This window comes from Oncorhynchus masou, chromosome 5 (assembly GCF_036934945.1).
Source record: "Oncorhynchus masou masou isolate Uvic2021 chromosome 5, UVic_Omas_1.1, whole genome shotgun sequence".
NCBI lineage: Eukaryota > Metazoa > Chordata > Actinopteri > Salmoniformes > Salmonidae > Oncorhynchus > Oncorhynchus masou.
In genome coordinates this window covers 16,035,875-16,057,487 of record NC_088216.1, presented here as the reverse complement: position 1 = coordinate 16,057,487, position 21,613 = coordinate 16,035,875, and the positions used below count along the sequence as shown (strand labels likewise).

Genomic DNA, 21,613 nt, shown 5'->3' with positions numbered 1-21,613 from the left:
AGCATTGTAGCCAATTAGAATAGGCTTTACTGGTGTTGTTCCCTAGGCAATAGCTCCGTAGCCAATTAGAAGAGGCTTTCGTGGTGTCATTCCCTAGTCAATAGCTCTGTAGCCAATTAGAAGAGGCTTTACTAGTGTAGTTCCCTAGGCAATAGCTCCGTAGCCAATTAGAAGAGGCTTTAGTGGTGTAATTCCCTAGTCAATAGCACCGTAGCCAATTAGAAGAGGCTTTAGTGGTGTAATTCCCTAGTCAATAGCTCCGTAGCCAATTAGAAGAGGCTTTAGTGGTGTAATTCCCTAGTCAATAGCTCTGTAGCCAATTAGAAGAGGCTTTAGTGGTGTAATGTAGCTCTGTAGCCAATGTAATAGCGTACCATAGGGATGTACATCCTATGGCTGTTGTACTGTAAGTACCTATTTCCTGGATATCACTCAAAACCCAGGAGGCAGAACAGCAGAAAGCATTGTGGGTTGGGTTATTAGTATTTACTATGTGCCCCAAAACACAACCATTTATAACCTCGCTCAAACAATGGCTCTGTTTCCTACGCACCTCTACGAATGCAGATGCACTTTCAAGGAGTCCTCTGAGAGTTGTTGGTATACGGCCTCTCTAAAACTAGCCTGGTCCCAGATCAGTTTGTGCTGTTTGGCATGACAATGACCATTGCGAGACAGTACAAACAGATCTGGAACCAGGCTACAGTAAAAGTGAAAAGCAGCAGAACTCCTGTTCCTTCCTGGAATCATTGTATTAGTTCTATTAGACGGTTGTGTAGTTCTCCTGTATTGAGCAGCAGAGCCTTTTATACCCTCATTAAAGACATGGACCCAGTTCATAACAGTAACGACTCCATCTGAGGTAAACAGTAAAGTAGCTTTGAATCGCCCCACTATCCTATAAACGCCATGCTCTATAAAATGAGCCAGTTGTGGTGTTATGTTACCTGTGAAAGAATGTTGATAAAACTCCTGCAGTTACTGCTGTTAGAGTTCAAGGTTTAGATGGGAGGGCGGCTGGGAGCAGTTGGTATGACAGGCTTATGACAGGCTATGACGTATATTATCTCATGCTCATGGCATGTTTACAAGACAGGTTTCTGGACAAGGGTTCAAGCGGAGAGTTAGCGAGAGTTTTCAATGACATCAATGACATCCGATTTCCCCCTGCGTCAAAGTCGGCCACAGCTTCCTCTCTAACACCCTCGCTATCTCTCTCTCCATCTCTGTCTCTCTCTCCCTCTAACACTACTCTCTCTCTTGCTCTCTCCTCGCTCCCTCTCTTGCTTTTCCTCTCCCTCTCTTGCTCTCTCTCTCACGCTCTTCCTCTCCCTCTCTTGCTCTCTCTCTCCATCTCTGTCTCTCTCTGTCTCTCCCTGACCTCCCTCTTTTGCTCTCTCTCTCTCTCCCGCTCTGTCTCTCTCTGTCTTTTTTTATTTTAATTTTTTAATTTTACCTATATTTTACTAGGCAAGTCAGTTAAGAACAAATTCTTATTTTCAATAACGGCCTAGGAACAGTGGGTTAACTGCCTGTTCAGGGGCAGAACGACAGATTTGTACCTTGTCAGCTTGGGGGTTTGAACTTGCAACCTTTTGGTTACTAATCCAACGCTCTAACCACTAGGCTACCCTGCCTCCCTGACCTCCTTCTTTTGCTCTCTCTCTCCCTCTCTCTGTCTCTCATCCTCTGTTTGTCCGTCCGTCCTCTCTCGGGGCTGTTTTTCTTTAAGTCAGTAACAGGAAGCTAATGACAACCAGACCTCTGACTGACCGAACTACCCTGAGAGAAGGGGAGAAGAAGGAGATGGAGAGGGAGAGGAGAATAGTAGAGGACAGACAAATAGGGAGCGAAAAGGGAGAAAAGGAGAGGGAAAGAAGGAGGATGAGAGAAAGGAGAGGGAAAGAAGGAGAGGAGACTGCATTCTCATGAGAGAGAAGGAGATAGGGAGATAGACAGGGTAAGGCAGAACGTCTCTGAGAATGTATCCCAGATGTGAGAGAGGGGTCACAACCCCTCAAGTTAGGACCTCTAAGATCGGCCCTTTCTAGTGTAAACTAACAAACTAACTAACTAATGTAAACATTACAGTAGAGTAGCATGAACTGAGGAAGAGCTGCCGAGTCCTGTATAACAGCGTTGTTCTTCCTGTGGGAACATTCTGTGGCCTAAAGTGAACCAGATATATGTAAATGGGATCCTCCTTTCAGACACAGCATATTAGGAAGAGCTGCATGATAACAACGACTAACGTACAGTAACAGCAGCACATCTTATTGTGTGGGAGGAGAAAGGACCTGGGGTTTTCTAAAGCTTCTCCTCCCTGAGGTTGAGCTGAGTGAAGCTTTCTTGGCTCTCCTGCTCTCTTTGTGTGTTTGGCGTGCCCGCACGTGTGTGTGTGTGTGTGCGTGTGTGTGAGCCTTTCTTGGCAGGCTTGTTGGATGTAGGGATTTTACCTACCGCGCTTAAGAGGCTGTTGCCAACACAAACACACACAGAGAGGGCCTGAAAGGAGAGAGAGAGAGGAAAGAGGAGAGAGAGAGAGAGAGAGAGAGGAAGGACTAGAAATAGAGGTTGAGTAATGGTATGCATGTATCAGGGACTTAATCACACAGGGTCAACGGCAGGGGGTAACACAGCACTGGTTTCTACCTCCAACCAAGCTGTTTGTCTATTCCCCTCACTGTGTTACACAGTATAAACCAGTCCCAGTTTGTTAAAGGGAAAGGCTGCCTACTCAGTGTATCAGAGGGATAGTTTGTAAAGCACAGCCTGTTTAATGGAAGGACCAGTTGTCAGTGTTCCAGGAGTTATACAGGTGCAGACACACACAGACCTTTAACAAGTTCCTCCTCTATACTCTCTCTCTCTCTCTGTCTCTCTGTCTCTCTCTGTGTCTCTGTCTCTCTCTCTCTCTGTCTCTCTCTCTCTCTCTGTGTCTCTGTCTCTCTCTCTCTCTCGGTCTCTCTGTCTCTCTGTCTCTCTGTCTCTCTGTCTCTCTGTCTCTGTCTCTCTGTCTCTCTGTGTCTCTCTCTGTCTCTGTCTCTGTGTCTCTGTCTCTGTGTCTCTCTCTCTCTCTGTCTCTCTCTGTGTCTCTCTGTCTCTGTGTCTGTCTCTCTCTCTCTGTGTCTCTGTCTCTCTGTCTTCTCTGTGTCTCATGTCTCTCTCTGTCTCTCTGTCTCTCTGTCTCTCTCTCTCTCCTTGTAAAAGCTTTAATAGAGTTACAGAGTTACTTTTAGCGTGACGGGTAGCCTAGCGGTTAGAGCATTAGGCCGGTAACTGTGATCTGTAACTGAGAGGGTCTCAGGGTCTCAGGCCTCCACACGTGGCTGAGTCTCAGGGGAGGAAACACGTGGCTGATCTGTAACCTCACTGTCTGAGAGGGTGGGGAGGAAACTGGCTGATCTGTAACCTCACTGTCTGAGAGGGTCTCAGGGGGAGGAAACACATTCCCACTGTCTGTAACTCACTCTCTCTCTGGCCTCTCTTGATCTGTAACTGTCTCTCTGTCTCACTGTCTCTCCACACGTGTGTCTGTAACTCACTGTCTGAGAGGGTCTCTCTCTTCTCTGGCCTCCACACGTGTGTCTGTAACTCTCTGTCTGAATTCAATTCAAGGGGATCTTTATTGGGAAACACATTCCCACTGGCCTCCACACGGGCTGAAACATGTCTGAGAGGGTCTCAGGGGGAGGAAACATTCCCACTGGCCTCCAAAGCTGATCTGTAAACTCACTGTCTGAGAGGGTCTCAGGGGGAGGAAACATGGATAAACAAAGTGAAATAAACAATAAAGTGAACAGTAAATATTACACTCCACACAAGTTGCAAAATAATCTCTCTGGCTTTTAACCTCACTCAACATTCCCACTGGCCTCCACACGTGGCTGATCTGTAACCTCACTGTCTGAGAGGGTCTCAGGGGGAGGAAACACATTCCCACTGGCCTCCACACGGAGCTGATCTGTAACCTCACTGTCTGAGAGGGTCTCAGGGGAGGAAACACATTCCCACTGGCCTCCACACGGAGCTGATCTGTAACCTCACTGTCTGAGAGGGTCTCAGGGGGAGGAAACACATTCCCACTGGCCTCCACACGGAGCTGATCTGTAACCTCACTGTCTGAGAGGGTCTCAGGGGGAGGAAACACATTCCCACTGGCCTCCACACGTGGCTGATCTGTAACCTCACTGTCTGAGAGGGTCTCAGGGGGAGGAAACACATTCCCACTGGCCTCCACACGGAGCTGATCTGTAACCTCACTGTCTGAGAGGGTCTCAGGGGGAGGAAACACATTCCCACTGGCCTCCACACGTGGCTGATCTGTAACCTCACTGTCTGAGAGGGTCTCAGGGGGAGGAAACACATTCCCACTGGCCTCCACACGTGGCTGATCTGTAACCTCACTGTCTGAGAGGGTCTCAGGGGGAGGAAACACATTCCCACTGGCCTCCACACGGGGACATGTATGAAACAGGACAAATATAAGCAGCCCCTATGTGCCATAATATTACATAGACTATTCTACCTAATGACTGGATAATGACTTGAATCGGTGATGTCAGCAGGGGGTGAAGAGGAGACGTTGTTGCATTGTCCTTCCTAATGATGATTAAGGATAGGATTGGGTGAGGCAAAACTGATCCTAGATCTGTACCTAAGGGCAACTTCTATCTGGAGCCAACTTAAACAAGAGGGAGTCCAGGAGATTCTTAATGAATTATGGCTAATTAGAATATAGGCACAATTAGGAATATAATTATTTAGGTTTTTGATTGATTGATTGATCACACTAACGCTAGTAAACTTTTATCATCTCAAGGAAGGATGTCAGTGAATTGGTGCTTTAAAAAACGATGGGTGAGAAACTGTGTTTATAAGTACATGTGCTATTTGTTTTATACATGAATACTATTGATGTTTATATTCTATACGCTTTTGTGTATTAAAGACGTTTTTTGAAAGAGTGAAGTTTGTGTTTATACTATGAGACAGAATGACACACACACACACACACACACACACACACACACACACACACACACACACACACACACACACACACACACACACACACACACACACACACACACACACACACACACACACACACACACAGACACAGACTGGCTCCATCTATAAAGCTGTAATTACAGACTAGGCCACCACAACTATCTCTGACCCCACCCAACACTTTACTGAGGGGCAGCCTGGGACACACACACTGAACTGCACACGCGCTGAACTGCAGTGCCATACTGCAACACAGTGGCAATACCAGCCTGAGGTGTTCTCTCTCTCTAATAATAATCAGCGTTATTAATTAATGAGTCCTGCAGCATAACCTCTTGTTATGGTGGTGTTTGTATATGTGTGTCTGTGTGTGTCTGTCTGTCTGTCTGTCTGTCTGTCTGTCTGTCTGTCTGTCTGTCTGTGCATGTGTGTGTATGCCTGTCTGTCTGTGTGTCTGTCTGTCTGTCTGTCTGTGTGTGTGTGTGTATGTGTGTGTGCGCGTATGTGTGTATGCCTGTCTGTCTGTCTGTGCGTGTGTATGTGTGTATGCGCGTGTGTCTGTCTGTCTGTCTGTCTGTCTGTGCGCGTGTGTGTGTATGCCTGTCTGTCTGTGTGTGTGTGTATCAGTGGAGGCTGGTGAGAGGAGGACAGCTCATAATAATGGTTGGAATGGAGTCAGTGGAATGGTATCAAACACATCAACAACGTGGTTCCATGTGGATCATACCATTCTATTGGCTCCTTTATTATGAGCCGTCCTCCCCTCAACAGCCTCCACTGGTGTGTGTGTGTGTTTTCTGTCTGTAATAGACTAGACTCTCTCTGGGTACCAGACCCAACAGTACTCAGAAACATCCCGTTCTAATTTAACACTCCAATAAAACCCTTACAGTTTTGCTGGTTTATTGATGAAACCTCATGATGACTCCGACCCTCAGGGTTGGCGTTCCAAATGGCGCCCTATTCCCTATAGAGTGCACTACTTTAGACCAGAGCCCAGAGGGAATAGGGTGCCAGTTAACCTCCTGATGACTTCGACCCTCATGGTTGGCGTTCCAAATGGTGCCCTATTCCCTATATAGTGCACTACTTTAGACCAGAGCCCAGAGGGAATAGGGTGCCAGTTAAGATTCCCTCATGTTTTGAAAGGTTTACAAGCTCTGGCTCTAATTTTCAATGATGAACATCATTTAATTGAAAAGGAAACAGCGCAAGTCACGCTCACCATTTTAAAGATTGACGTTTCATCAGAAACCTTAGATCATGTAATGAAATACACTGAAAGCAATCAGCATTTCAAGTGTAGTGCACTGACTGAAATGATCTGTGCATTACCCATTCCAATCCACAGCAGTATATAAACAGACAAACATTTGATGAAGGAATCAAGGACGATTGCAGGTGTATTCAAATCTGACCCTACGAGGAGCAGAGTCCTGCTGGTTTTCTGTTCTACCTGATAATTAATTGCACACACCTGGTGTCGCAGGTGTAAATCCATCCCTGATTAGGGAAGAATGAACAAAAGCAGTGGAGCTTTAAGGTCCAGATTTGAATTTGAGGGGCCTATTGCCTTGGCATGGTATTTTATGGTATTATGTTGAAATTCTAACAACTTCCACTAGGTGGCAGTGTTGAATGTAGAGCCCAATACTGCAGAGAGTGTATTTGCCCAGAGGAGACAGAAAGTCTGCTTGTTAGGTTGATGAACTTTGGTGCCAGACTGCCAGAAGGTCAATGACACTGTTAAAACCCTGACGGACATGTAAATATACTAAGGACTGACACAGAGAATAGATCACATCAATTACTACATGATAACAATGTTTTGGGAATATGATGATGGTGAGAATGATGAAGGTCAGCCAGGTCCAGAGATGTGTTCTTTGATCCAGCCGGTGAGTTTGGTGACGCGGGTGTAGACGCCGTAGTAGTCGGCCCGGCCACACCCCTTTCCCCAGCTGACCACGCCCGCTAGGAACCAACGACCCGAGTTCTCCTGGCAGACCAACGGACCACCCGAGTCACCCTGGGAAAGAGAGGGAGGGAGAGAGAGAGAAAAAGAGACAGGGGAAAGAAAGGGGAGGGAGGCAGCATAGAGAAAGTAAGAGAGAGAAGATGAAAACGTTTTAATTTAGCTAAACGATAGCAGAAAGGTCCAGATGTTAAAGGACATTGAACTTGCTGCTTTCTCTTTTCCCAGCTCCTACTACTCTGAAACCCCCTGTCCCCTCCCTCACCTGGGGTGCCAACCAATCAATCTGTGCACTGAGTGTGTGTGGGTCTACTCTGAAACCACTTCCTGTACCTGACAGGCATCCTTCTCTCCGCTGCGGTAGCCGGCACACAACATCCTGGGAGTGACCATGTAACCATAGGAACGGAAGCAGGCCTCCTCGCTCACCAGACGCACATCCACCTTCTGCAGCACGTTACTGGGAGTGCCTGGGGTCAGAGGTGAGAGGTCAACGGTGAGAGGTCAACCACAGTGTTTCCATGGAGAGTTACAGGTAGTCTTCCTTATCTGGAATCAAGCTTTACTGTTCATCCAACTGGTGGAAACGTATTGGGCATGATAGGTTACCTTTCTTAAAATACATTTTCCTTTTTAAGTATTTGTGCTGCTGCAAGTGTTTGGAGGAATATATAGAACTGAATACATGAAAAGATCTTTGCCTTTATAAAACCTCCCTAAACACCCTCCCTCCCTCCCTTCTCACCTCCTTCACGTAGCGCGCCCCAGCCCGTGACCCAACAGAGTAGCTCAGGTTCTTGCTGGTGTGTAGGTGACGGCAGGCAGGCGGGCTGGGCCAGGGTGCCTGGAGCTGCAGGTCTCTCCAGTCGCAGCAAAGCCAAGTCATAATCGTGTGTCTCGTCATCGTAGTACTGGTGCAGGAGGATCTGTTGCACCCGAATGGCATCCTCCATCTGACTGCTGCGGTTCAATAGGAACTTACCTAGGTAGACTGTCCACGCTCTGGGAGAGAGACTGGGGGAGAGGAGAGATGGATGGGGAGAGAGGGAACATTTTAATTCTCTCTCTTTCTGTTTACACGCTAGGAAAGTAAAGACTTGGGGTGGTGGAGGGGGAAAGAGAGGGATGGAGGAGAGAGGAGAGATGAGAGGAGAGGAGAGGGGAGAGCAGAGAGGAGTCAATAGGAGAGGAATCGAGAGGAGAGGGAGAAGGAGAAGGAGATGAGAGGACGGGAGGCTAAGGAGAATGAGAACACTTCTTGTTGCTCTGTTCCTGTACTCACCGGTCATCATAGAAACAGTGGGCAGCTGACACCACCCATTGGCTGGAGACCAGAGCCCCCCCACAGACATGACGTCCACCGATCTGAAGGCTGACCTGCCATGGCCACTCCCCTTCAGTAGCGTTGACTCCTCCCACAACGCGACTGGTGAACTGCCTCAGACCACAGTCTGGCAAGAGGACACACACACAGGTACGGAAACACAAACACACGCACACACACACAAACAGAGATAGATAAATGTGTGTGTGTGTGTGTGTGTGTGTGTGTGTGTGTGTGTGTGTGTGTGTGTGTGTGTGTGTGTGTGTGTGTGTGTGTGTGTGTGTGTGTGTGTGTGTGTGTGTGTGTGTGTATGTGTGTGTGTGTGTGTGTGTGTGTGTGTGTGTCTTCTTCTCTCACCACAGTGTCTCTCATCGGAGGCATCAGGACAGTCGGTGATGAAGTCACACTCTGGGTTTGGCTTCTTCAGACACGTCCCGTCAGCACACACATACGTCTTGTCTGTACACTGTACACCTAGAGACACACACATATGTCTTGTCTGTACACTGTACACCTAGAGACACACACATATGTCTTGTCTGTACACTGTACACCTAGAGACACACACATATGTCTTGTCTGTACACTGTACACCTAGAGACACACACATAGTGCAGTTCTCTTCATCCATGGCCTCATAGGCAGTCTGTACACACCTAGAGACACACACATAGGTCTTGTCTGTTCACTGTACACCTAGAGACACACACATACGTCTTGTCTGTACATTGTACACCTAGAGACACACACATATTGTCTTGTCTGTACACTGTACACCTTTATAGACACACATATGTCTTGTCTGTACACTGTACACCTAGAGACACACACATATGAAGTCTTGTCTGTACACTGTACACCTAGAGACACACACATAGGTCTTGTCTGTACACTGTACACCTTTGAGAGACACACACAGTAGTCCAGTCTTGGGGCAGTCTTTCTGTACACTGGACACAGAGACCATTTCTGTACACTGTACACCTAGAGACACACACATAGGTCTTGTCTGTACACTGTACACCTAGAGACACACACATAGGTCTTGTCTGTACACTGTACACCTTTAGAGACACACACATAGGTCTTGTCTGTACACACAGACCATTTAGTACACCTGACCAGACACACACATAGGTCTTGTCTGTACACTGTACACCCAGAGACACACACATAGAGTCTTGTCTGTACACTGTACACCTAGAGACACACACATACAGTCTTGTCTGTACACTGTACACCTAGACAGACACACAGACCATTTAGAGTCTTGTCTGTACACTGTAACACAGACCATTTTGTCAGTACACAGGAACTGACACAGGACACTGGACACATAGGTCTTGTCTGTACACTGTACACCTAGAGACACACAACACATAGACTTGTCTGTACACTGTACACCTAGACACACACACAGACCATTTCTGTACACAGGAACTGTACACCTAGAGACACAGACCATTTGTATCAATACACACAACCTGTACCACACACACAACACAGTTACCCTCTGTGCAGTTCTCTTCATCCATGGCCTCAAGGCAGTCTGGGTGCTGGTCACACACCTTGAAGTAGTCAACACACTGACTGTCCTCTGGACACTGGTACTACACAGGAACTGACCAGGACAGGCTGCAACACAGACCATTTAGAGTACACAGGAACTGACCAGGACAGGCTGCAACACAGACCATTTAGAGTACACAGGAACTGACCAGGACAGGATGGAACACACAGACCATTTAGAGTCAATCAATCAGCCATTTGGTGCTAATGATATATGCTATACAGCCCGTTGATTGTCCCTAATTTGAAACAGGTTATTTTAACATTTTTATAATTACTAATATATATTTTTTAATTGTTGAATGTTCCTCTCATCTCGCTTTAGATGTCATTGAGTAATGTATGAAGACATTTTAGTTCCACAGGGATTTCCAGTGAGGATTTGGCCTTCTGAACAATCATAGCTACATGCACAAGGCTCAATGAAATGTAAATGCCTTATAAATGTTTCACAATTTAGAATGTTATGAATGTGGAACACACAGCCATTTAGGTAAACTGACCAGGACAGGCTGCCACACAGTCCATTTAGTACCGGAACTGACCAGGACAGTCTTTGATGCCGTCACAGGCTGGAACACACAGACCATTTAGAGTACACAGGAACTGACCAGGACAGGCTGGAACACACAGACCATTTAGAGTACACAGGAACTGACCAGGACAGGCTGGAACACACAGACCATTTAGAGTACACAGGAACTGACCAGGACAGGCTGCAACACACAGACCATTTAGAGTACACAGGAACTGACCAGGACAGGCTGCAACACACAGACCATTTAGAGTACACAGGAACTGACCAGGACAGGCTGCAACACACAGACCATTTAGAGTACACAGGAACTGACCAGGACAGGCTGCAACACACAGACCATTTAGAGTACACAGGAACTGACCAGGACAGGCTGCAACACAGACCATTTAGAGTACACAGGAACTGACCAGGACAGGCTGCAACAAGACCATTTAGAGCCGTACACAGGAACTGACCAGGACAGGCTGCAACACAGACCATTTAGAGTACACAGGAACTACACAGAACATCTTTCAGATGTACACAGGAACTGACCATTTATGAATATGACCATTTAGAGTACACAGTGAACTGACTGGACAGGACTGCTCATACCATTTATGGTTGGAATGGAGTCAGGAATGGTATCAAACACATCAACAACGTGGTTCCATGTGGATCATACCATTCCATTGGCTCCTTTATTATGACCAGGACCTCCTCAACACACAGACCATTTAGAGTACACAGGAACTACCAGTATGTAACACAAACACACCTTCCTGTATGTCACCAAATAGCACATCCTTTCTTCCACTTTCTCATCTCTTCATCTGTCACGGAACATCATTTAATGGTTGGAATGGACTCTAAAATCACCCTAAACACCTCTTGTTCAAAATAACTCACGATCTGATTGGTTAAACAGACAGACAGTCTGTAGAGAAAGATTACCTATAGCACCTTCACCCTAACTTTCTCATCTCTTCATCTGTCAAAACCCATTTCAGACCAATGTCTGTCATCCAAACCCCAGACTCACGATCTGATTGGTTAAACAGACAGACAGTCTGTAGAGAAAGATTACCTATAGCACCTTCACCCTAACTCTAGGTCTGAGGTCAAACCCTTGACCAATGTCTGTCATCCAGGCCCCAGACTCACGATCTGATTGGTTGAAGAGGCTGTAGTGGACCTGGAGTCCAGGCCCTGTGATTGACACCTCGGACGTCATGACAACTCTGGTTGCCGTGGAGAGGAGGTAGAGGCGCTCAGCATACGGCTGGAGACCTCTCATCCCACAGAACCTGAGGCAGTGACACAGATCAAATGATACACACACCTGTTTGTTCTGTGTGTGTGTGTGTGTGTGTGTGTGTGTGTGTGTGTGTGTGTGTGTGTGTGTGTGTGTGTGTGTGTGTGTGTGTGTGTGTGTGTGTGTGTGTGTGTGTGTGTGTGTGTGTGTGTGTGTGTGTGTGTGTGTGTGTGTGTGTGTGTGTGTGTGTGTGTGTGTGTGTTTGTGTGTGTGTGTGTGTGTGTGTGTCCACTGCCCCTGTGTGGCCTGGTGTGTAGTGTGTGTGTGCTCAGCTTCTGTACCATCCACTGCCCCTGTGTACAGGCCTGGTTATAGTTGGCTCTGCTCAGCTCATAACCTTCAAACTCCAGAGATAAAATGGAATACAACAGAATAAAACAGAATGGTCCCATGTTATGACTTAGTAGAAGACAGTAGATGACACAGACAGACACTAGCAGACAATATAAGACACACACACACAGACAGACAGACAGACAGACAGACAGACAGACAGACAGACAGACAAACACACACACACATAGAATACAACAGAATAAAACAGAATGGTCCCATGTTATGACTTAGTAGAAGACAGTAGATGACAATATAAGACACTAGCAGACAATATAAGACAATAGAAGACAGTAGAAGACAGCAGCAGACAGTAAATGACAGTAGAAGACAGTAGCAGACAATATAAGATAGTAGAAAACAATATAATACAATAGAAGATAGTAGAAGACAGTAGATGACAATATAAGACAGTAGAAGACAGTAGATGACAATATAAGACAGTAGAAGACAGTAGATGACAGTAGAAGACAGGAGCAGACAGTGTAATACAATAGAAGACAGTAGAAAACAGTAGAAGACAATATAAGAGTAGAAGACAGTAGCAGACAATATAAGACAATAGAAGACAGTAGATGACAATATAAGACAGTAGAAGACAGTAGAAGACAGTAGCAGACAGTAAAAGACAGTAGAAGACAGTAGAAAACAATATAAGACAGTAGAAGGGGATGTACAGTATAACACTCACAGTGAATGTCCAGGTACAGTTGGTGTCTGGTGGGTAGTAGCTGGGATAGAAGGGGGTACGTAGACTACCCTGTACCCCTGATACTGGCTGCAGCTCTATGTTGGAGGAACACACTGAGAGAGGGGGGGTGAGGTGGAGAGAGTGAGGAGAGAGAGGGGGAGAAAGAAGGGAGAGAGAGAGAAAGAGAGAGTGGAGGGGTGGGGGAGGGAGAGAGAGGGGGAGAAAGAAGGGAGAGAGAGAGAAAGAGAGAGTGGGGGGGAGAGTGGGGATGGGGGCGAGAGAGGGAGATAGGGAGTGAGAGGGATGGGGGAGAAAGAGGGATGGGGGAGATAGGGGGTGGGGGGATGGGGGAGAAAGAGGGATGGGGGAGAGATAGGAGATAGGGGGAGAGGGATGGGGGACAGAGGGAGTGAGAGGGATGGGGGAGAGATAGGGAGAGAGAGGGATGGGGAGAGATAGGGAGAGATAGGGAGAGGGAGAGGGATGGGGGACAGAGGGAGTGAGAGGGATGGGGGAGAGATAGGGAGAGATAGGGAGGGGAGAGGGATGGGGGAGAGATATTGAGAGATAGGGGGGGATGGGGGACAGAGGGAGTGAGAGGGATGGGGGAGAGATAGGGAGAGAGGGAGAGGGATGGGAGAGAGGGATGGGATGGGGAGAGATAGGGAGAGAGAGGGAGAGGGATGGGGGAGAGAGATGGGATGGGGGAGAGATAGGGAGAGATAGGGAGAGGGATGGGGGACAGAGGGATAGGGGATGGGGGACAGAGGGAGAGAGGGATGGGGGAGAGATAGGGAGAGAGAGGGATGGGGGAGAGGGAGAGGGATGGGGGAGAGATAGGGAGAGAGAGGGAGAGGGATGGGGGACAGAGGGAGTGAGAGGGATGGGGGAGAGATAGGGAGAGATAGGGAGAGGGATGGGGGACAGATAGGGAGAGAGAGGGAGAGGGAGAGGGATGGGGGAGAGATAGGGAGAGAGAGGGATGGGGGAGAGATAGGGAGGGAGAGGGATGGGGGACAGAGGAGGGGATGGGGGACAGAGGGAGAGGGATGGGGGAGAGGGAGAGGGAGAGGGATGGGGGAGAGATAGGGAGAGAGAGGGGGAGAGGGAGAGGGATGGGGGAAAGATAGGGAGGGAGAGAGAGGGATGGGGGAGAGATAGGGAGAGGGAGAGGGATGGGGGACAGATAGGGAGAGAGAGGGAGAGGGAGAGGGATGGGGGAGAGGGATGGGGAGAGATAGGGAGAGGGATGGGGGATTGATGATGATGGATGTGAAAGGAAGAAAGTGTTTGTAAAGTCCTTGTGTAAGAGAGCAACATATAACTCTCAGTTGAAACACTTTTATAACACAATTATAAACCTCACTTTCAGTGGTCCAGGCCTGTGCAGACAGGGAGAAGGGGTCTTTGTAGTTGTAGAGACCCTGTTTCCAGACCACTGTCATCCACTCTCCTGATGACAACACATGAACAACACGCTCTTGTCTGCTGCAGCCATACAGACTGGTGGTGGAGAGAGAGAGAGAGAGAGAGAGAGAGAGACAGAGAGACAGCGAGAGAGAGAGAGAGAGAGAGAGAGAGAGAGAGAGAGAGAGAGAGAGAGAGAGACAGAGAGAGAGAGAGAGAGAGAGAGAGAGAGAGAGAGAGAGAGAGAGAGAGAGAGAGAGAGAGAGAGAGAGAGAGAGTGTGCTAAATATGGTCATGAGGGCATCTGTGGTGAGTGTGAGGATGTTAGCGTATAGAACATCAACATAGAATCACTAGGTGTTGAGGTGAATATCTGTTGGTGTTAAAGCATCATGTAGTCTGTCTTTACACCCTGTCTGTCTATACTGGATGTACAGGTAACTGACACCGGCATAGTGTCTTAATATGGTGTTGGTCCACCAAGAGATTCTGAATCTCCGTTGGAGGGATGCAGCACAGTTCTTCCACAAGAAATTCCATCATTTGTTATTTTGTTGATGGTGGTGGAAAACACTGTCCCAGCTGCTACTCCAGAATCCCCCATATGTTTTCAATAGGGTTGAGATCTGGTGACTGAGACACACACACACACACACACAGACACACACACACACACAGACACACACACACACACACACAGACACACACACACACACACACACACACACACACACACACACACACACACACACACACACACACACACACACACACACACACACACACACACACACACACACACACAGACACAGACACACACAGACACACACACACACACACACACACACACAGAGACACAGACACACACACCGTTTAAACCCCCTATGCTCCTTTGAGACCTCTCTTTCAAAGTCACTGAGATCTCTTCTTCTATCCATGGTAACCAACATACTGTAATGGACAACTTGGCAGTTCTTTTGGCAGTTACATGTATTGTACAGATATAGGATCTTAATTTGACGTTTTGTTGGTAAGACTTTTTCCGCACCTCAGGAAATGAAGACGGGCTTCATGATTTACATGAATTCACTGAAAACTCTAACACACGATTATATTAACAGTATTGCAGTTTCCATGTAGCCTAATTTTGGTCAACTGACACCCTAACAACTAATCAAGCAAACATTCAAAACCTGTTGCTGCAGGAACATTTTGGTGCGAGAATACAGGTCAAATTAAGATCCAATAGCTCTATATGTATTTATAAACTTACGAGGTGATGAGGTGAGTATCAGTAGGTGTTAAACCATCATAGACAGCCAGTCTATCTCTACACTCTGGTAGCAGCCACTCCATCCTCAGCTCCAGTCTGGAACTCTGGGTGCTGGAGCCTTGCGGGGCCCTGAGGTGCCAAAGGCAGGACGAGCGCTGGGTGTTAGGTCCCCTCATAGCCACCGCTGTGCTGGAGCTGACCACCTGGTACCTGTAGCAGTCTGTGGAGGGGGCGGGGAGGAGGAAGGAGGGTGAGAAAGTGGGAGAGAGAAAGAGAGCAACAGGAAGAGATGTACACTCTTCACTAATTTCAAGTGTACCTACAATTGACATAGATCAAGCACTTATTAAAGCTTCTAAAATAATGCAGAAAGTGAGGTGAAGATCAAATAAATCATACCAAATGAAGCTTTCAAAAGTTCTACAACTTTGGGGTCTGTTTCTGAGGGGTTAAAAACAAACAAACAAGCAAACAGAAAAACAACACGATGAGGCACAAATAATACAACGATCAACTAAACACAAAGAATAATAAAAACACAGGTCCTTTCCCCACATTCTTCTCCCGCTCACCTGTGATAGAGAAAGAGGGAAGATGCAACAGATATTCTCCATAGTTAGCCGTCTCCTCTCTGTCGCTCCCTCTGTAGGCCCCTAGTAGACTGTGTAGGCAGCTGCTGACTCGCTCCATAGTTACCTTACCAACATGGCTGTCGGGGACTGACAGTACCAGCCAGAAGTGTGCCACCACACTTCCCTCCCTAGGGAAACAATGGAGCAGGGACATGGTGGTTCCATGAGCTGATAACAGCTGGATAGAAAGTATGTGTGGGCATTGCAAGAATGTTTTATAGATCAAAATACAGGACCTGTCAAAAGTTAGGATACACCTACTCATTCAAGGGGTTTTCTTTATTTTTACTATTTTATACATTGTAGAATAATAGTGAAGACATCCAAACTATGAAATAACACATATGGAATCATGTAGTAACCAAAAGAGTGTTAAACAAATATTTTATATTCTTCAAAGTAGCCACCCTTTGCCTTGATGACAGCTTTGCACACACTTTGCATTCTCTCATCCAGATTCATGAGGTGGTCACCTGGAATTTATCATTATTTTACCAGGTAAGTTGACTGAGAACACATTCTCATTTAGAGCAAAAACCTGGGGAATATTTACAGGGGAGAGGAGGGGGGATGAATGAGCCAATTGGAAGCTGGGGATGATTAGGTGACCGTGATGGCTTGGGAATTTAGCCAGGACACCAGGGTTAACACCCCAACTCTTACAATAAGTGCCATGAGATCTTCTGTGACCACAGAGAGTCAAGACACCAATTTTACGTCACATCCAAAAGATGGCAACCTACAGGGCAATGTCCCCAATCACTGCCCTGGGGCATTTCAATATTTTTTTTGACCTGGGGACAGAGTGCCTCCTACTGGCCCTCCAGCACCACTTCCAGCAGCATCTGGTCTCCCATCCAGGGACCAACCCTGTTTAGCTTCAGAAGTAATCCAGCAGTGGGATGCAGGGTGGTATGCTGCTGGATTGCATTTACAACAGTCATGAAGGATTTCCCAGATATGCTGAGCAGTAGTTGGCTGCTTTTCCTTCACTCTGCGGTCCAGCTCATCCCAAACCATCTCAATTGGGTTGATGTTGGGTGATTGTAGAGGCCCGGTCATCTGATGCAGCACTCCATCACTCTTCTTATTGGTCAAATAGCCCTGATACAACCTGGAGGTGTGTTGGGTCATTGTCATGTTGAAAAACAAATGATCGTCCAACTAAGCGCAAAACAGATGGAATGGCATATCGCTGCAGAATGCTGTGGTTGAATTCTAAATAAATCACTGACAGTGTCACCAGCAAAGCACCCCCACTCAATCACACCTCCTCCTCTATGCTTCATGGTGGGAACCACACATGTGGAGATCATTTGCTCATGTACTCTGCGTCTCACAAAGACACGGTAGTTGGAACCATAAATCTCACATTTGGACTTATCAGACCAAAGGACAGTTTTCCACTGGTCTAATGTCCATTGCTTGTGTTTCTTGGCCCAAGCAAGTCTCTTCTTATTATTGGTGTCCTTTAGTTTCTTTGCAGCAATTCAACCATGAAGGCCTGATTCACGGAGTCTCCTCTGAACAGTTGATGTTGAGATGTGTCTGTTACTTGAACTCTGAGAAGCAATTATTTGGGCTGCAATCTGAGGTGCAGTTAATTGTCCATTTCTGAGGCTGGTACCTCTAATGAACTTATCCTCTGCAGCAGAGGTAACTCTGGGTCTTCCTGCGGTGGTCCTGATGAGAGCCAGTTTCATCATAGAGCTTTATGGTTGTTATGACTGCACTGGAAGAAACTCTCAAATTCCTTGTAATGTTCCGGATTGACTGACCTTCATGTCTTAAAGTAATGACGGACTGTCATTTCTCTTTGCTTATTTGAGTTGTTCTTGCTATAATATGGACTTGGTCTTTTAGCAAATTGGGGTATCTTCTGTTAACCCCCCCTCCTCCCCGCCCCTACCTTGGAATGAGTAGGTTTGTCCAAACTTTTGACTGGTACTGTAAAGATATAGGTTACATGATATAGATACACATGAACACGTGTATACAGTGTGTCAATGTTGTGTGGGTAGGTATGTTTAATACCTAGATACAGTTGAAGTGGGAAGTTTACATACACTGAGGTTGGGGTCATTAAAACTCATTTTTCAACCACTCCACAAATCTCTTGTTAACAAACTAAAGTTTTGGCAAGTTGGTTAGGACGTCTACTTTGTGCATGACACAATTAATTTTTCCAACAACCATGTACAGACAGATTATTTCACTTATAATTCACTGTATCACAATTCCAGTGGGTCAGAAGTTTACATAAACTAAGTTGACTGTGCCTTTAAACAGCTTGGAAAATTCCAGAAAATTATGTCATGGCTTTAGAAGCTTCTGATAGGCTAATTGACATCATTTGAGTCAATTGGAGGTGTACCTGTGGATGTATTTCAAGGTCGACCTTCAAACTCATTGCCTCATGGCATGACATCAAGGAACATCAAAAGAAATCAGCCAAGACCTCAGAAAAAAATGTAGATCTCCACAATTCTGGTTCTTCCTTGGGAGCAATTTCCAAATGCCTGAAGGTACCACGTTCATCTGTACAAACAATAGTACGCAAGTATAAACACCATGGGACCACGCAGCCGTCATACCGCTCAGGAAGGAGATGCGTTCTGTCTCCTAGAGATGAACGTACTTTGGTGCGAAGAGTGCAAATCAATCCCAGAGCAATTGAACGAGTCCTATATCGACATAACCTGAAAGGCCCCTCAGCAAGGAGGAAGCCACTGCTCCAAAACCATCATAAAAAGACAGACTACGGTTTGCAACTGCACATGGGGACAAAGATCGTACTTTTTGGAGAAATGTCCTCTGGTCTGATGTAACAAAAATAGAACTGTTTGGCCATAATGACCATCGTTATGTTTGGAGGAAAAAGGGGGAGACTTGCAAGCCGAAGAACACCATCCCGACCGTCAAGCATGGGGGTGGCAGCATCATGTTGTGGGGGGTGCTTTGCTGCAGTGACTGGTACACTTCACAAAATAGATGGCATCATGAGGAAAGGAAAATTATGTGGATATATATCTCAAGACATCAGTCAGGAAGTTAAAGCTTGGTCGCAAATGGGTCTTCCAAATGGACAATGGAGAGTCAAGGTATTGGAGCGGCCATCACAAAGCCCTGACCTCAATCCTATAGAAAATGTGTGGGCAGAACTGAAAACGCGTGTGCGAGCAAGGAGGCCTACAAACCTGACTCAGGAAGAATGGGCCAAAATTCAACCAATTTATTGTGGGAAGCTTGTGGATGGCTACCCAAACACATTGACCGAAGTTAAACAATTTAAAGGCAATGCTACCAAATACTAATTGAGTGTATGTAAGCTTCTGACCCACTGGGAATGTGATGAAATAAATAAAAGCTGAAATAAATAATTCTCTCTACTATTATTCTGACATTTCACATTCTTAAAATAAAGTGGTGATCCAAACTGACCTAAGACATGGACTTACTAGGATTTAAGTGTCAGGAATTGTGTAAAACAGAGTTGAAATGTATTTGGCTAAGGTTTATGTAAACTCCGACTTCAACTGTATATTTACAGTCATAGATATACAGTACTAGGTATAGAAATACATGACATAGATATGTATGTGGACCTGTATTTCTAGATCTGGTTTTATGTACCCAAAAGCAAAGACTTTGGTGGAGTTGAAGTAGCGAGATAGGTCTGAGCCCTTCACTATCCTCCTCACCTGAGAGACAGAGAGTGAGAGAAAGATGGCGGGGGATAGAGAGAAAGAAACATTTTCATGTATATATATATCTATATATCTATATATATATCTATAGAGAGAGAGAGAGAGAGAGAGAGAGAGAGAGAGAGAGAGAGAGAGAGAGAGAGAGAGAGAGAGAGAGTGAGACAGAGAGTGAGAGAAAGATGGCGGGGGATAGAGAGAAAGAAACATTTTCATGTATATATATATATATATATATATATATATATATAGAGAGAGAGAGAGAGAGAGAGAGAGAGAGAGAGAGAGAGAGAGAGAGAGAGGGAGAGAGAGAGAGAGAGAGAGAGGGCAATAGTCAGAGCAACAGCAGATTTAAATTGAAAATTAAAAGTTGTGAAACATAAAGACGATACAGAGTGTGTGTGTGTGGAGGGGGGGTCATGTGTGAGTGAGTGTCCAGGTTATTTTCCCATTATCCCTGGTCCTATACCATATCTTGTACTTCCTTTGCCTGGACTGTGAAGGCTGGGCTGGTGTGAGAGGAGAGACCAGAGGTGTAGTTCCTGTTGAGGATGGAGAGACTAGCAGTATACTGCTGTTGTACCCTGGGCTCCAGTACCCACACCCTGTACTCTGGAGGGAGGGAGGGGGAGAGACTTACTGGCATGTTATACATATCAGATAGCCAGTCATTGTTTGTGTTTCTTTGTTTGTTTGTTTGTTTGTTTGTGTGCATGCGTGCCCCAGGTTATTTTCCCAAAATCCCTTGCTCACCCAGGAAGTACCATGCCAGAGTTGCTCCTCCCGAGAGGATGATGATGGTGACGATGATAAGGAAGGCTAGGAGACACCTGCAGGGTCGTCTCAACATCTTAGAGGACGTCATGGAGGCTTCGTTACCGGGCCCCACCTGTAAACAACAACAACAACAACAAACACACACACACACAATGCGACCCAGTTAACAACTGGCCTCGGATCACAGTTACAGTATTATACTGTATAATCAGGTCTGTAAGAACAGTGGACAGACCAGTACAGAGGCCTCAAGCTAAAAGCTGGAACTAAAACTGACTTTGATCTAAGGTCAGTTGTACCATTCCCCATTCATAGGTTAGGTTTAGGATTTGAGGAGATTAACCTGACCCCAGATCTGTGTCTATTGTCAACTTCTTCCTGCAGCATAAACCAGCATAAAGCCTGCAGATAGCTATAATAAATGTAGGTGAAGCCTGAAGCCCTGGACAGAGCATTATTCTTATAAAATTAACTATAGGCTATTATAAAATAACTAAACCAATGTGCATTGAACATAAAATACATATATTATTTATTTTATATAGTATCTAAATCATAGGCCTACATTGTCAATATCACAATTCTTATATAGCCTACTGACCCATTCCAATGGCAGGTCCACAGGAGCTGGTGCTACCTCCAAATCACAGGAGCGCGACTTTTTGGAGCCGTGCCCGAGCGCCATAGCTTCACAAATCCGTTATTCCACGCGAGACCATCTCCGTCCCAAAAAAAGATCGGTGGAGGATAGTTGGAGCGTTTTATTTCTTCATGTATCTCGGTAGAATATCCGTCCAGTCAGACATGTCGGTAACGACCGCTAGTAACGACAAGGGAGACAACTCTACCTTTTATTTGCTAGTCCAAAGGTAGGCTAGAGCCCTCGGTCAATATTTCCACAATTGCGTTGGATCTCCCGAATTCCCATTGGACTATATAGGCTAGTAGCCTAAACTTTAACCAATAATAGCAATAGCCTAAAATATAAACGTATTTATTAAACGCATTCAAAATGATTGATTGCGAGACATTTATTCTCTCTCTGGTAACTGTCAAAACATTAAACATTTAAGAATAGTCCTC

At 46.1% G+C, this 21,613-nt stretch overlaps 1 protein-coding gene across 1 annotated transcript; it reads right to left on the bottom strand.

Moving 5' to 3' along the window:
• Positions 1-6,398: 6,398 nt before the first annotated feature.
• Positions 6,399-21,587, bottom strand: LOC135534888 (transmembrane protease serine 6). The gene is given in 18 exon segments (XM_064961700.1): positions 6,399-7,042; positions 7,322-7,458; positions 7,734-8,002; positions 8,271-8,439; positions 8,670-8,786; positions 9,823-9,933; positions 10,391-10,501; positions 11,563-11,711; positions 11,987-12,057; positions 12,687-12,850; positions 14,104-14,240; positions 15,418-15,637; positions 15,817-15,858; positions 15,990-16,177; positions 19,683-19,750; positions 20,223-20,365; positions 20,507-20,642; positions 21,132-21,587. Coding segments are annotated over 18 exon segments (2,484 nt in total). The 5' UTR covers positions 21,216-21,587; the 3' UTR covers positions 6,399-6,874.
• Positions 21,588-21,613: the final 26 nt, after the last annotated feature.